This window comes from Bison bison, unplaced genomic scaffold (assembly GCF_000754665.1).
Source record: "Bison bison bison isolate TAMUID 2011002044 unplaced genomic scaffold, Bison_UMD1.0 scf7180017864342, whole genome shotgun sequence".
Classification (NCBI taxonomy): Eukaryota; Metazoa; Chordata; class Mammalia; order Artiodactyla; family Bovidae; genus Bison; species Bison bison.
Genome location: NW_011494914.1, coordinates 1,128,893 through 1,145,184, shown reverse-complemented (window position 1 = coordinate 1,145,184; position 16,292 = coordinate 1,128,893). Strand labels below are relative to the sequence as shown.

The 16,292-nt window shown below is 55.5% G+C and overlaps 1 protein-coding gene across 3 annotated transcripts in view; it reads left to right on the top strand.

Moving 5' to 3' along the window:
• The first annotated feature begins 199 nt into the window (after positions 1–199).
• TBC1D14 (TBC1 domain family, member 14) overlaps positions 200–16,292 on the top strand; it is a 110,543-nt gene continuing 94,450 nt past the window's right edge. Inside the window, exons 1-2 of one of the 3 annotated variants that reach the window (XM_010854532.1) lie at positions 200–561; positions 9,242–9,977. In XM_010854532.1, the coding sequence (XP_010852834.1) occupies positions 9,259–9,977 (719 nt within the window). In that variant the 5' untranslated portion in view covers positions 200–561; positions 9,242–9,258. Of the gene's footprint in view, positions 562–6,251; positions 6,625–9,241; positions 9,978–16,292 lie in introns of those variants that run through there. The other 2 variants (XM_010854533.1, XM_010854531.1) reach the window with 2 other exon arrangements.

Sequence of the window (16,292 nt, the reverse complement as noted above, 5' to 3'; positions counted from 1 at the left end):
CCCCCCCGGGAAGCGGCGGGCTGGGCCGCGGGTAGTTGGAAGGCCTCCTTGCCTGGCCCCTGGAGACCACGTCTGTTTCCAGACTGCTGAGGCACCGTGTGCTCCAGCGTGCATGTGGAAGCTTTGGGAAGTTCCCTGTGCGGCAGGCTCCCGGGCGCTGCCGCGTGTGCCCAGACTGGTGGTGGAGGGGGCCCGTGTCCGGCGGATGTGGGCACCTCACCCTGTTGTCCTGGCTGCCTTTGTAGAGGGTGGTTGCTGCTGGCCTCGGTGAGGTCCCTGGCATGGACCAGGCACACCTTACAGCCGTTGCTTCCTCCTGCTCGGTTTATCTGGCCAGGACCAACTGGGTCTCATGTGTGCCTATGATTTCTTCTCAACTTCACACCTCCCCTCTTAACTGGGGTGCTCCTCCCTCAACCCGCCCCCTCTTCCCCCAACCAAGACTGTCTTACTCCTGTCTTGGTTGTGGTATGTTTGATCCCTTGAGACTGTGGACTCCCAGCCCCTGATTTCCAGCCCTGGTGAGAACCTGCCCGTGTCCTTGGGACTCATGGCTGTTGAGTGAGTACACCCTTTGGGAAACATCAAGAGAGGTACCGTAACTGGTTCGGGGTCATGCAGCTGGACAGCTGGAGAGAGGCACGGATGAGATTCAAATAGTGAGGTCTCGGGGCCAGACGCTGCTCACTTAATGTCCTTCGTGGTCCCAGCAAGTCCTGGCAGGTCCCTGCTCAGCGCTGCTGGGCTGGGCTTACTCTGGGCTTGTGAAGCTGAGTTTTTGCAATCTGCCCCTAGTGCTCCTCTCACGTTCTGCATCAGCACCGCCTCACCCGGCCTCCACTGGTCCCTGCCCTTCCCCTCAGCACCCTCTCTTTGCTTCTCACCCCTCCACTCCTCCATCGCCCCCCCCACCATCACTGCCCTTCTCTCCTCTGTCCAGCAGCCGAATGCCTGTCCATCTTCCCTCCGCTTGCCGTTGCTTGTGCTCTGCTGAAGACCTCTATGGAGTGGATTCAGCTTGTCAGAGCAACAGCTTATTTTGGAATCTGTCCTTCCTTGGTCAGAGCTTCTGACCGCCGTGTCCCCACCCTTAGCACTGAGGATGCATGCCCCGCATGTCGTGGGTGCCGGTGGAGCTTTGAGACCTCAGAGAAGATTTGTCATCTTAACAGGCGTTTATACACAATACGGGAGAGAGGATTTTAGGCACGTGGGTACGTGTTGTTTGTCCATGTTTGTTTCAGAGAGGGTATAAAGTTTCTAAGGCCTGGGTTTAGACTTCTAGACTGTCAGGTTGGGAGGACCTCAGATAGACTGGCTGGGCTAATCGCCTCATTGGACAGGTGGGGAAGCTGAGAGCTAGGCTCAGTCAGTGCCCGAAGCAAAGGTGCGAGGAGGATGTTGGTGACAGCCGGAAGGTGTAGAGTGAGGCCATGCAGACTGGCTATGTCTGGGCTTGTTTATGCAAATAAGTTGCTAAAATAGTGGGCCTGAGCTGGGTGCCCAAGGAAGAGTAACACCAGCAGGCGTCTTCTAAGGCTTGATTCTAAAGGCTTTATGTGGATTTCTTCGCCCCCCACCTTGTCAACTGCCTAATGAGATAGGGTCTGTTGTCGTCCACCTCTTACTAGGTGGAAATTAAGGCACAGAGAAGTTAGACTAATCCAGGATCACACAGCTGCTAAGTGGAGGAGCCAGGACTCAAACCTAGGCAGTCTACCTCCAGAACCTGCGTTATCTTTACCCCTCGCATATTTTCTTTTTGAAACTTTCTGTGGAAGTACACAGAAAAGTCTAAATATTGTTGGGTTTATTTTCTATTATCACAGCGTTTAGGATCTGTATTCTTAAGCACTCCAGCAAGCCAGGTAAGGGGTTTGACGTCAGAACCTGGTTTGCATCCTGTTCCCTTGCTGTGTGACTTTGGGTGAGTCACTCAGCCTCTCTGGAGCTCGGTTTCTGCGGTGTACTTGACAGGCTTGTGATGATTAGAGAATGCGGCAGCTCCTAATATGTGTATGTATATGTGTGTGAAAGTCACTCAGTCGTTCCAACTCTTTGCGACCCCATGGACTGTAGAGTCCATGGAATTCTCCAGGCTAGAATACTGGAGTGGTAGCCTTTCCCTTCTCCAGGGGATCTTCCCAACCCAAGGATCAAACCCAGGCCTCCCGCATTGCAGGCAGATTCTTTACCAGCTGAGCCACAAGGGAAGCCCCCTGATATGTTTGGTCTGTGGCAAATGTTCAGTAAATTGTTTACCATATTAATAATTAAGATCGTACACGGGGCTGGCCTTGCTGCGTGCTGTCTCCCTAAGCCGTCAGTTGCCTCTCGGTCACTGTACAGGTCCTTATGAGGGTTAGTTTTGGTAAATCACTGTAGGGAACTGAAACGTTCTGGGCTGGTGGGGCAACCGCCCTTTGCACCGAGCGCCTTTGATCTAAAATGTCCCACCTGTGCCTTTTAAGCCCAACTACCTTTGGACAGTTTAAGTGAAATATCTGTTTTTTTAGGGTTGGGAAGGAGCCTTTGGGGAGCCTCAACAGTTTAACACCAATTTCCGCCTGATTTGCTGCTGGATGGAAACTTACTAACCTCCATTGTGTTGAGTTCCAGGTGCCTCAGAGTTGCCATTCACTCTTCAGAGAAATACATCGGGCTTCTAGAAAATTCTTTTTTACGGTTGTTTTTATTCCTGAAGAGTAACTTATTTGAATAACAAACTACTTTTCTAGTTGCCTTTCAGGTTCTGTGTGTGTGTGTCGGTGTGTGTGTCTGTGTGTGTTTTGGCTTCACGTCTTGGCATGCGGGATTTTAGTTCCCTGACCAGGGATTGAACCCATGATTCCCACAGTAGAAGCATGGAGTCTTAACCACTGGACCACCAGGGAAGTCCCGACTTGCCCATCCTGTGTAACGCACGTTCCTCCATTGTTTTCGGCTTGCTTGTGCAGCAGTGGAGACAGTAATAAGCACCCTAGAGTCAGATCCAGGTGAGATCTGGATCCAGTCAGGTCCAGATCCGGGTCAGAGCAGGACCACTCCACCTGCATCCTGTCGGGGCCTTGGTCTTGCCTGTGAGATGGTGACCATGGTGTCCTCAGCCCCGGGGGTGCTGTGGAGGCAGCAGAGAGCACACAGACAGCGGGTGTATACCTGGACTCGGTGCCCCACACGCAGCTCGCACTGGTGCGCGGAGGCAGCTGCTCAGGGTAGCTGCTCCTGCTGAGGCCCTTGAGGTCCCGAATGGCCTGTGCCTTTCTTTTCAGGCTCCTTTCTGGCTAAGCCAGGGTTTGAATTAAAAAGAGAAAGGCACTCACAGCGGTTGATGCTTGGGAACCCTTTACAGAACAATCTGGTTCTTTTTTTTTATTTTAAAATACATATTTTTAAAAATTTTATTTATTTATGGCTGTGCTGGGTTTTTGTCGCTACGTGTGGGCTTTCTCTAGTTGTGGCGAGTGGGGGCTTCTCTCTAGTTGCGGGGCATGGACTTCTCATTGCAGTGGATTTTCTTGTTGCGGGATACAGGTTCTGGGGTGCATGGGCTCGGTAGTTGCGGTGCGTGGGCTTCGTTGCCCTGCAGCGTTGGATTTTAGCTCCCAGACTACGGATTGAACCCATGTCCCCTGCATTGGCAAGTGGATTCTTAACCACTGGGCCACCAAGAAGTCCCAAACAGCCTGATTCTCATGGGAGATGTCAGTGGGTTCTCCCTGATGTTACATCCAGGCTCGAGGGGAAGGCCTCGGGGAGCCACTCCTGTGGGGAGCCTGGTGGTCCCACCAGAATCCTCCCCGGGAGACATGAAGGACCCCGGAGAGGGCTTCAGGAGGGTGACGGGGCGTTGGAGATAGGAGTGTCGGGGGGCCCTGCATGTGAAACTTCGGGCAGGTGGCCACATCTGACCAGCAAGCTGTGTCGTCGTTCCCATCTGTGAAATCCTGCTCTTTCGCTGGAGCGGTGAGGATTTGAGGAGGTGCTCCATGTCTGCATGAGGGCTGCAAGCAGCAGAGCTTACCGAGGGGCTGCGGGGTCGCAGACTTGGGCTCAAGCCCCAGGTGCTGCCGCATCCAAGAGGACACGTGGGTGGGCTCTGTGCCTCAGTTTCCTCCTCTATGCAGTGGGGTTAGTGCCTGGCAGAGGACTGTTGAGGGCCCTAGAACAGACTGGTGTGTCAAGAGCCTCCAACAGTGCCTGGTGCTCATGAGATTGTAGTTTTATGGTGATGCTCTGGGTCGGGAAGATCCATCCCCTGGAGCAGGGCATGGCAACCCACTCCAGTATTCTTGCCTAGAGAATCCCCATGGACAGAGGAGCCCAGCGGGCTGCAGACCATGGGGCCGCAGAGACTCAGACGTGACTGAGTGACTCAACAGCAACAGCTGGTGTTGTCCGGACTTGCAGGCCTAGTGCCTGCCCTCCTGAAACTTCAGATCTGTGACAGATGTGCCTGTAGACCATGGCTGGCAAAAAGGAGCTCTGTGCGCCCAACTCTTAAGCGGAAGGCACAGAAATAGGCGGCAGGGCTGGGTTGGTGGGAGGCTTGGCAGCGAAGGGGAGTGCACCCTCCCTGGAGGGTCGGGGATGCAGCGCCGTCCCCGTGGGATGGGAGCGTGAGGGGGCCGCTCTCCCCTGCGGTATCCAGAGAGGAGGCGGTACAGGAGGCCGCGTGTGGCTCACGCCCCGTAGACGGGAAGGAGCCACGGGGGACAAGCGCAGAGGATGTGTGCATGGACGGGCAGAGCGGCTTCTGCCCGAGGCCACCCAGGGTGGGCTTTTTTTTCCCCCCTGGGGATATAACTAAATCACTTAGCTGTGGTTTCATGAACTGTTTCTTTTTTTTTTTTTTTTTGTATTTATGAAGAGTTGGTTTGAGTCCTGTTACTTTGTAAGGAGGAGAAAATTAAATTGTTGCTTCGAGCCGGGCTTGTCTTCCAAAGCCTCGTTCCCAGTCTCCCGTGGCAGAGCTGCTGTCCACTGTCTTGACCTGTGTTAAACTAAAGGTGGGCCCCTGGCGGAGCGAGATCGTTCCAGCCTCTCAGGGCGGCCCTTTGCCTCTTTGTTTCCTTCACAACTCAGTTTCTGGCAGGTAAATAAAACTCCGGCAGCCGCCTGGAATAAAAAGCCTTCCTCTTACCTGTGCTTGACGGCACGTGTGTTTCTGTGCCTCGGGCGGTGATGGCTGCTCATGGTCAAACTGGCCTCTGGTGCCAGGCTGTGCCCGGGGACGCCGAGAGCCCAGGTCGCATGCTATGATGCCCGCAGCACGAGCGGTCATGTGTGACTTTGGGAAAGGGCGCGGAGGGAAATTTTGTTTTGCTGTCCTGAGCCGTCAAAGGTCGAATGTGTCAACCCTTGCCGTCTAGTCTAGCAGGCGACATGGCGCGCAGGATGGTCATGGCCCACGGGCTGGGTCTGCCATCCACACACTTTGCCGGGAGAGTGTGGTTGCATTTGCTTCTCTTCCGTGAGCTCCCCTGCCCACCTTGTTGTGGAAACACAACCCAGCTCCCAACAGAGGTTTCTTGGATGGACGGCCCCTGACACCCCGCGGAGCTAGAATCTAGTCGTCGGGAATACTTAATTCAGCAGATAGGTTTTCTCATTCTTCACCGTTGGAGGCGTTTGCCCAGGCATCGACATCCAGGTGCCTTGCCTGCAGCTCGGGAGCCCGGGGAGGGGACCCCAGAACTGCTGAAGGTGGGGTGCAGTCACCAAGGAGCCCCGGAGAGAGGAGGGCCCACAGCTTCCTGGGGGCGGGGAAGGCTTCTCAGAGGAGCTGCCTTGGGGGCGTGCTCCGTCCCGGGGACACCAACCCCTGGGGCGCTGGTGGCTGAGTAGGAGACAGAGTCCCCAGGGCAGTGGGTGTTGAGAGAGGCGTGCTGATGGCCCGAGACTGGCGGGGCTGGCGGGGGACAGGTGGGTCCTGGGGGTCCGGCACCAGCCCACAGAGTCGAGGCTTCCTCTGTCTTAAGAAAACGTGTGACTTGGAGGCCAGCCGTGGGCAGCTGCCTGCTGGCTGCCTTCCAGCGTCCACGCCGCTGCCTTGCTCGGAAGCACGCCCTTTCTTTGTGCCGCCCCCTACGTGGGCCCGGTTGGGAGGCCGGCTTCGCTTTGTGCTCTGGCCGCCCCCGGTGGAAGTGCTTGAGGGCGGGTGGCTTGGCCCTCGCAGAGTTCGGTCTTAGAGGATGTTGCAAGCGGAAGGACTTTTTCCCCTTTTAAGCTTCTTTTTCCAGAGTCTGTTCTCTGAGGCTGTTTCCCAGGTTTCAGGAACTGAAACTGGACCTGGAACCCTTGGAGCCTTAGAGGCCCCTCAGCTCCTTCTTAGAAGGGGCCCTGGGGCTGCTCCTGGTGGCCCCGAGCCCGAGGCCGTGGGACGGGCCATGGCCAAGTGGCTTCGAACTCCATCCCACCTGTTCTTCTCTTCCCTGGGCTTCTGTCTCCGCAGCGGAGGAGCAGGGGCCTTGGGTTCCCTTAGCACGCTTGTCCCTGTTCCTGTCTATTCTGGCGTCACAATGCCAGTTTAAATCCATCCCCTCCGTGCGTGTCCACTGTGCCTGTGGCTGAAGTAGAGGGCGCCTGCCACGTCAGAGGCTCCCCTCGCTCAGAGGCCTGCCCGTGAGTTTCATGCTGTTGCCCCATTTTACTCCTGGGCTGGAGGGGAGTTGATTCTCAGAAAGGTTAAGTGTCTCCCACACTGGCAAGTCAGGAGGGTTTCCACTGGCCTGCCAGAGGGTCTCCGCTCTGCTGACTGTATGGCCTTTTGTGTTCATGGGTTTTTTTTGGTCAGTTTGACCTGTTGGAATGTTGATGGTGTCTGGATAATTCCTATCACCTTTGCCACTGCCCAAGATTAGCTCTTAACTATGTGCTAAAAATGTTTCTTGCTATATTTTCCTTTTAATTAGAATTTTTTTTTAGAACTTTAAAAGTTTGTACACAGGTTTGCCTTCCTGCTGTGAATGTTGTGGCTTGACAGCGTAGTTCAGTTTGGGAGTTTTGCCAAGTCAGGGTTCCAGGGACAGTTTGCCCTGGCCTTGCCTGGGAGGGCTTCCCTGGTGGCTCAGAGGTTAAAGCGTCTGCCTGCAATGCGGGAGACCCGGGTTCGATCCCTGGGTTGGGAAGATCCCCTGGAGAAGGAAATGGCAACCCACTGCAATATTCTTGCATGGGAAATCCCATGGACACAGGAGCCTGGTGGCCTACAGGCCACGGGTCACAGAGAGTCGGACACGACTGAGCGACTTCAGTTTCACTTTGTCTGGGAGGAACTCGTGGCTGGGGACTCAGGGTAGGAACTGCAGCCCCGGGAATTCAGGGCAGCGTGAACTGCAGAGCATTTAAAATGTGTTCCGTGTGGTGAGCTGATGCCCGGGTCCTTTTGGTCCTTTCTGCTCTGTAGGTTGAAAGTGAAAGTGTTAGTTGCTCAGTCGTCTCCGACTCTTTGTAATCCCATGGACTTGTAGCCCACAAGGCTCCTCTGTCCATGGGATTCTCCAGGCAGGAATGCTGGAGTGGGTTGCCATTTCCTTCTCCAGAGGATCTTCCTGACCTGGGGACTGAACCTGGATCTCCCACATTGCAGGCAGATTCCTTACTGTCTGAGCCCCTAGGGAAGCCCTGTAGGTTAGGGAAGCGCTTTACTTAGCGTGATCACCTTTATGATCTCATTTTTGTATTACGCTCTCCTTTCGTTTGCCATCTTATTTTGGTGTCGTGCAATGTGGTTTCGTCTTGCCAAGAAAAACTGATAACCAGTTAGTACAACACCACAGTTAAATGATCCTTCCCTACCACTGGGTCACATTTCAAGGTTTTATATACAGTTCGGTCTGTTCCTGAACTGTGCATTTTGACTTTGCCCCTTATTTCTATCTTTGCTCCAGTGCTGCCCTGCGTGACAGGCCCCTTCAGTTTCTAGGGAGGAGGGGCCTCACCCCTCCCCTGTTGTCTACTTTTAATGAATGTGCTTTTGCCGACTTGACATTGAGAGGCCCGGCCAGCTTCCTGAAGGGCAGCAGGACGCTCACTGCAGAAGCTAAAGTAACGCCCGAAAAGGAGTGGTTATCGGTGTCACTGCCAGGCTTCAAAACTTGCCGTTTGATGATAGCAGCCGCCCGCAGAGTGCTTGTGGGAGCTCGGGGTGGCGGGGGGGCGGTGGTCGGTGCCTGCTGAAGCCTTTCTCGCGGCACTTTCTCTCATTCCCCTGAGCCGTCTAGTGGAGTTGGGGTTAGAACCCACGAGTGTCTGAGTCCGGAGATCCCTTCTGTATGTTGTTCTGTTCCATGGATCAGATGTAAATGCACCACCGGGTTTCTTTAGTTTTCAGTATTTTAAAGGACAGTGGGAAGGAACACAGCGGAACGCACCAGGCTCTCAGTCCGTGAGGACTGCGCCTCTCACCCCCTCGTCCCCGCCTGAGACTGAAACCGTAGGCAGGGCCTCTGTGTCACCAGCAGCTCGGACTCTCCCCATCAGGTGTTTCTCCAGGTTCGTGGCCTTTAGTTTTTTCTTTTATCGATTATCCTTCTTCATCGAACCAGCCTTCTGACCTGGGTTTTATAGCCCCAAACGGAGCCATTCGTCCCCTGGGTGGCTGGTTTGGGGCCAGCCCTGTAGATCCCAGCTGAGCCGCCAAGTGACAGCGTGACCCTGAAGGCTTTTCTGAACCCGAGCCTCAGTTTCGTCCGTGGGGAAGCGGATAACATGCCCTGCCTTGGAGACTCGAGTGAGGTGACTGAAGCACTGTGGAGAGCCACCGCTCACCTGTGTCTCGGGTCGTCTCGTTGCACCTGGCGCTTGCGGCCCATCTTGTTTTCTGTCCTGATGGAGACGTCTTGATGTTTATGCTGCCCACACATGTCGCACCTTGACTTGTGTGTGGGTTATGAACTCACATGCTTTTGACAGAGGTATCACGTGTTTATCATTTTAGAAAGCAAGGAAAACCAAACCCCTTTGCTCTGCTGGGCACGGCCCTCCTGCTCCCAGCGCTGGCCTGAGGCCCACGGTTGTGATTGGTGGGGTACTTTATAATATCGTGATGGTAGTATGTTAACATGCTAGCGTCTGGTCCTGAATTCATACTTTGGTATGTAGGGCTTTTTAAAGTTTTATTTTTCAAGGATTCCTCTTTTAAAAGGGGGCGTCAGAACATTTGAACTCCAGAGGAGTTGCACCTTTGGCTTTTACATCCACTGTCTTAATTTCCATTTTTGCGGGTTTTTTCCCCTAGTTTCTCCTTGGACCAAGATGACTGATGGAAGCCTCTCCACCTCTACAAATGGCGTAGCCTTGATGGGCATTCTGGACGGCCGACCAGGAAACCGCATTCAGAACCTGCAACACTTGACTCTGAAGGCGCCCAGGTCCCTCTCGTTGCCCGAGTATGGGCCCAAGCTGAAACTCAGTGCTTTAGAAGATCGGCACAGCCTTCAATCGGTGGACTCGGGCATTCCTACCCTCGAGATTGGCAACCCGGAGCCTGTCCCCTGCAGCGTGGTCCACGTGAGGAGGAAGCCATCCGAGTCGGAGATCGTCCCTGAGCGAGCCTGCCAGAGTGCCTGCCTGCTGCCCTCCTACGCACCCCCGGCTCCTGCCGGTGCCGAGCGGGAGCAGAGCGTGCGCAAGTCCTCCACGTTTCCCAGGACAGGCTACGACTCGGTGAAGCTCTACAGCCCCGCCTCCCAGACCCTGCAGCGCAGCGACAATGTCTCGGTATGCAGCGTGTCCAGCCTCAGCACGGAGCTGTCCACCACGCTGTCTGTCAGCAACGAGGACATCTTGGACCTCGTGGTCACGAGCAGCTCCAGTGCCATCGTGACCCTGGAGAACGACGACGACCCGCAGTTCACCGACGTCACCTTGAGCTCCACCAGGGAGACCCGTGACCTCCAGCGGGACTGTGCTGGCGAGACGGAGGAGGGGAGGAAGCTGAGGCTCCTGGGGCCGTTCAGTCACTTCTTTACCAGGTAACGCCGTCTCCGTCTCTCTAGCAGAGCCAGGCTGTTCAGCTCAGACCCTTGCCTTGCTGTTCGTCCGAAGCGTGTCGCATGTTTCCTGCCCGTTGGGCAGATGCTGTTGTACAGATAATCAGGCCGTCTGTCCCCAGCAGCCCAGCATCCTGTGGGCTCGGCGGAGGCCTGGCGTGTTGGCGATTCTGCGGTCTGATCCCTCGCTGCTGGCTGTCACTCCTGAGGCCCTGGCTCACGCAGTCTCTTGTCACTTCCTGGCCGTCGGCCTCTGACGTGCTGTGGCTGAGGGTGGCCTGTAAGTGGCCATTGTTACTAAGTCAGCACCCTTTGTCAGCCTTATCCTCCGAGGGGCCCTTCAGGCTGATAACTGGAGTTTCCTGGGCCAAGCGGAGGTGCTGGTGAGGGCGATAATCGAGTTAGCAGCCCCAGGCCCCGCTACTGTGATGGGGGGCTGGGATGTCTGGGCGGCCCTGGGCGCGTCCCCTGCACTCCTGCATGGCTGAGTTCCTTTGTTTGCGTCTGTTCCTGGGCCTCCTGCTGAGGTGTGCGGATCACCGCCCCGCAGCCACCCACGTTCCCGCCTGTGCTAGGAGCGGGCCGCGCACCCCACTCCCCTTCCCCACAGTGGCCCGCCAGCCGGGCGCTGAGCAGGGATGCCGGGCTCCCCGTGGCTCTCCTCCAGCTCCTGCAGCACTGCCCATCTCTTGTGCCTCACGTTTACGTTCAGCATGCGTCTTGTGTGTGTGTCCTGGGCTCTGCTCCTGACTGGGAATGCAGGAGTAACACGGCCATGACTCTGGGGGACTTGCAGACCGACGGTGGTGGGGAGGGGACACTCAGTCAGTCACACAGGCAGGCACAAGCTCCCAAACTGTGGAGCGCTGCGAGGAAGTGCCGGGGGGTCTGGAGAGCGGGCCCGGAGTGGCCGTAGGCTCGCCAGCGGCTCTCTGGAGGGTAGGAGCCAGGGCCGGGCGGCTGGGCCTGCTTCTGGGGTCGGCCTGGCTGCCTTGAGCACGTCTGTCGTGGAGCCCATGCTGGGCATGTGGTGCTGGGTGTCCCTTCAGTACGGCATGATGTGCTGGCTGGAGTCAGCTGGAGACCTCTGTGGCTGTGGGCACTCGCGTCCACTTATGGCTGCCTCAGCTGTGTCATCAGCCAAAGTGGGGGTCATTTTGCATGAGCCTGAGTCCAGTCCTGAGTGAGAAGGTTCCCCGACACAGGCTCTGGTTTCATGGGGCACCTCTTCTCCATGATGCACCCATCGACGTGTACTGCTCTAGCCCCAGGAGAATTCCCGGCTGCAGACCTCGGTGACTCCATGATCGCCTTCAGTGGAGGAGCCCAGGAACTGTTGGGGACACCCATGGTCCCCTCAAACACTGCTCTGTGGTTCAGATTCGAGTGGCCACACCATTTCCTTTGCTCAGATCAGAGTTTCTAACTTTCCCTGTTTGTGAATACCACCTGTGAAAGTCGCTCAGTCATGTCCAACCCATTGTGACCCCACAGACTATACAGGCCATGGAATTCTCCAGGCCAGAATACTGGAGTGGGTAACCTTTCCCTTCTCTAGGGGATCTTCCCAACCAAGGGATCGAACCCAGGTCTCTTACGTTGCGGGCGGAGTCTTTACCAGCTGAGCCACAAGGGAAGCCTGAATGCCATCTGGGCGCCTGTTAAATACGGCTCTTCAGGGCCCAGCCTAGGTCTCCAGGATCCGAGTCTCAGGGAAAATGCCTTGGAGATGGGTTTTTAGAATTCCCCGGGGTTCTTGGCAGATTTGGGAAGCCCAGCTTGAAAATAGAGGTTGCTGGGAAGTAGCATGGAGGAACGAGCTTAGCTTTGGGGTTCAGCAGACCCGCACCTGTGTCATCGCTGTGTGACCTTGAGCAAGTCACTTCACCTCTCTTGAGTTCTCTTGTCTCTGAAACGGCAGTGGCGAGTGCCTGGCACAGGCGCCTGTTACGTCACTGACATGCGCCTTGTGCATCTTACCTGCGTCGTCATTGTTTGCTTTCCACGTCAGTCTCTTCATCTCCATGGTGGGTACAATGAGACCGCCTCGTCCGCTGGGCTGGGGGACGCGGTGGGCTCCCGTGTGTGAGGCTTGGTGCAGACCCAGACAGAGCAGACTTGGAAGAGTCTGTTGCTTGATGTGAGCGTCCTGACGGCAAATACTGTCTGCTGCCTTTGTCTTACCGTGTTGGAGCCCCTTCTCCTTTGAGAGCAGACGCCATCCGTCACTGCAGATGGTTTCTTGAAAATCTTTCTCAGCTTTGTGCCACGGAAATCAGACATCTCCTCTTTGTTTTATTTCTTACTTCTTGTCTCCTTACCCTTGTTTTTGAGGACTGTGATACTGTAATTAGGAGCCGTTATTAAGTACCTTTGGAATATTAATGACAGATGAGTCAGGATGTGTGATGTCATGGGCCGAATGTAGTAGCCCAAAATTTGTAGCACAATTTTTTTGTGCTAGACTCTTGAGTGTTAGAGAAGAGTTTCAGCCTATAATCCCAGAGGGGAGAAAGGGTGGCAGCTCTATGCCAAAAATATTCGGGACCCACTAAACATTTTATAGGTGGGTTACGGAGAGGGCTGGCCCACAGCGGCGCTCAGAGGCCGGTGGACCGCGTGCGTTTTTGTCGCAGGCAGGGCTGGGGCTGGAGCTGGGCCACTGTGGTTCCCAGCCCAGGCCCCTGCGTCATCCTGCTTCTCTACTCTCCCCTGCTGGAGCCTGGGCCGCCTGCTCTCCTGTTCCTCACCGAGTCCACTCTCCACAGCGTTTGTGGGCAGCGACGCGGGCAGTGTGGGGGAAGGCCAGTCAGGAGACTCAGGCGTGGAGGCGCTCAGGGAGCCGGGCACTCCGGGAGAGGTGGGGGGAGCTGACCTGTGGGCGCCCTGACCGCCTGATGAGGGCGCACTCCTGGGGAGCGCTCCCCCGGAAGCTGGGCCCAGCTCCCGTCTGCGCCTTTGCCCCTTTCTTCACATAGGCTGCAGTGAGTACCTCTGGTGCCGGCTCCACCCTGAGCTTAGAGATAGTCCCTGCCACCCGGGGAAGACGGACACACAGCTGGGCCGGGAGCACGGGTCTTGGCATGTGTGTGTGTGTGTGTGTGTGTGTGTGTGTGTGCGCGCGTGCGTGTGCATGTTGGCAGGGGTGCTGAAGTCAGGAGTGCTGGTAAAGGAGTCAGGTTTGCTGGGTTCAGTGTGAGCTCTCCTACTTAATATGACCTTGCCAAGTTACTTCACCTCTCTGCGCCTTCAGGGGCGTAAAACTCCTGGGCAGGTTCACAGGTCGAATAGGTAAAGCGTCCAGGACACTTCTGGCACTCTCTAAGTAGAAGTTATCAATGATGCTAGCATAAATATGATCATTTCTAAAAAATATGTTTTGTGGCGCGCTCTGTAGTTCTCGTCCACGTATTGTGCTTTGCTTTGATTGGTCCGTTAATGGAAAGAATTGGGGTTTCCCCACTTTGGCTCTGCTGGCGCCCTGGGAGGGGTGAGTCTTTGTGGTGGAGCCTGCTTTGTTCATTGAGCTGCTGGCCTCTCCTTGCTGGTTTTCAGCAGCACCTTTCCAGGGTGGCCGCCAGAAAGACCCTCAGCCGTGGGGGGTGTCCCCAGAGGGCCAGGGCAGGCGGGGTAGGAGGTGGGCAAAATCAGCCAGCTGTTGAGAACCACTGAGCTAGCGTGCTGCAAATGTTGGTATTTAATTGCTTCTTTGAGGGAAATTTACTGATGTTTTGTGTGTATTCTTTTAATTAAAGTGTAGTTGGTTTACAGTATTACTTTCATTGATTCAGTATTTTAATAGATTTACTTCATTTAAAGGCTTCTCTTGTGGCTCAGTTGGTAAAGTCTGCCTGCAATGCAGGAGAGCCCGGTTCAATTCCTGGGTCAGGAAGATCCGCTGGAGAAGGGATAGGCTACCCACTCCAGCGTTCTTGGGCTTCTCTCGTGGCTCACTTGGTAAAGAATCCACCTGTAATGCTGGAGACCCCCGTTCAATCACTGTGTTGGGAAGATCCCCTGGAGAAGGGAAAGGCTACCCACTCCAATATTCTGGCCTGGAGAATTCCACGGACTGTATAGTTCATGGGGTCACAAAGAGTTGGACATGACTGGAAGATTTTCGCTTTTTCACTCCACTTAAAGTTATTATAAAGTGTTGGTGGCCTTCCACTGCTGTGGTATGTTTTGAGCAGGCCCCTCATCTTGTATAGACGAGAGGGATGGTGTTAAGGGATCCTCTGAGCCCAGAGCACGTCAGAGCCTTCCTCTAGAGGGCTGGCAGCACCGCAAGAGGGCCGGGCCACACACTTGCCTTCTGCGGAGACAGGGCTGGGGCGTCTGTGAGGCCCAGGGCCGACGGCTCTGCTCTGGTCTGGGAGGTGGGGGTTAGCTCTGACCATGTCCATCTCCTTTTGCACAGCCCCTCGTAAAGCTCTCAGGAGAGGGGATCGGAGCGTCCCCTGCCTAGAAGAGATGCTGGCACTGCATCCGAAGGATGAGAGGAGTGCGCCAAGTGCCCATGTGGAGCGGAGGGAACCGCCTGTGGGTGGCCGGGAGGCGTGGGGCACCTGGCTGGGTTTAAAGGACTGTAATGATGTGTTTTTCTGCTCTGCTTCCCGACCTGGCTGGGAGCTCCTCAGTGGTGCGCTGTGTGTGGTTTGTCCTGGCACCAAGTCGTGACTCGAAGGTGGAGACAGGAGGTGTCGGGGGGCGAGAGCCAGCGCTGCTCTGATGCCAGTTTCAACCTCCACTCGGCCGTTTTTGACCGCTGTGGCCTCCAGAAACTTCGTTACCCTCTGTGACCCCAGAGCGTGCTGGGTGACGGGGTTGACTGTACCTTTTGTAAAGAGTGGGCGTGGGGATGAAGTGAGGTCACGCAGGGGCAGCTCTGGGCGGAGCACACACCCAGTGTGAGCATGTGGGCTCCTGGGCCCACTCTCTTGCTTTTGTTGGGTTTCACCAAGGTTGCTCTTTTTAAAAAGGGCCTGCCATCTGAAAAAGCTCGCAACCACTGGCCTAAGAGAACTAAATCTGTGTGTGGGCACTGTGACTTGGCATGAACACGCGCAACTGAAATTTTAGTTCCTGTACTGGTCTAGGCTTTTGGGGATTTGTTCATTTGAAAGGCAACCTGAGCAGTGCTAAGGAACACGTTTGCTCCTAGCTTTCTGATGAGGGAGGTGAGCGGGAACCAGAGACACATGGCGGCCGGAGCCCCTGGCGCCTGGGGAGCAGGCAGAGCGCAGGGCCCGCCAGGCGTTGTTCTCAGCCCCTCCATGCGGCCTCTGGGTTTGATCTTCAACTACTCAGGCAGAGGGTGGGTGTTAGCTGCTGTGGGCTGGCTTGTTCATCCTCCTAGGGGACCTTCCTGCCCTGGGGAAGCCTGAGAGTTAAACATGTGTGTTTCCCTGGTCGCTGGCAGCTGGGGCTCCCGGCAGGAATCAGGTCCCATTTATGAAAGACGGGAGGCAGGAGTCAGGCGGAGACCGTTTCTTTCCCCCTTTGGGCTGTTTCCCGCTGACTAGTGGTGTCACCGAGACATGAGCCTTACCTGTAGCATCGCCTGGTGTCCCTGACCATGTGGCAGCGGCTGCGGCCTGCGTTCCGTTGCAGCGGCCCTGTCGCTCCCTCGAACTCGGTCCTTCCCGCGGCAGCTTGGATGTGACCACTCCCCTCGTTCGTCAGTCCTGTTTTGTTCAGGGAGCCATTCCTGGGGCCCCAGTTTAGAGCCAGCTGCTTCAGCCCTTAACAGCGATTGGAAGTCATCTAATTCCTTGAGATAAATCCCTTTCTGCTTAAAATTCCTAGAGTGGTTTCTGTATCCTGCGCTGAAAACCAGTGGATTCAGGTGAGTACGGTGATAATTCTCTCCCCTAGGGGAGGAGACTGCAGCAAGAGGTGGTTGCATAGCTTCACGGGGTACAAAGATGGTCCGGGTTTGGACTCAGCGCTTAGGCTTCTTTTCTGGGACACAGAAGCTCATGCTTCAGAAGGTTGCTGGGGTTAAAGGGGAGGAAGTGTACATGCCTGTGAGGCGCCTGGCCCGTGGCAGGCCTGTCAGTGTCTATTTGTTTACTTATTGCCCGACTACGGCTTTGACCGGGTTAGAATTAGTGTCAGTAAATTGAGGTGTAACGTTGTAACTAAGACTTTTCTGTGCCATCTGCTTGCCAGTGTTCTTTTTAACTGAAGGATGATTGCTTTACAGTGTTGTGTTAGGTTTTGCTATACAGCAAAGTGAATCAGCTACATGCATATCTGTATATCTGCCCCCTCTGGAGCCTCCCTCCCCCCATC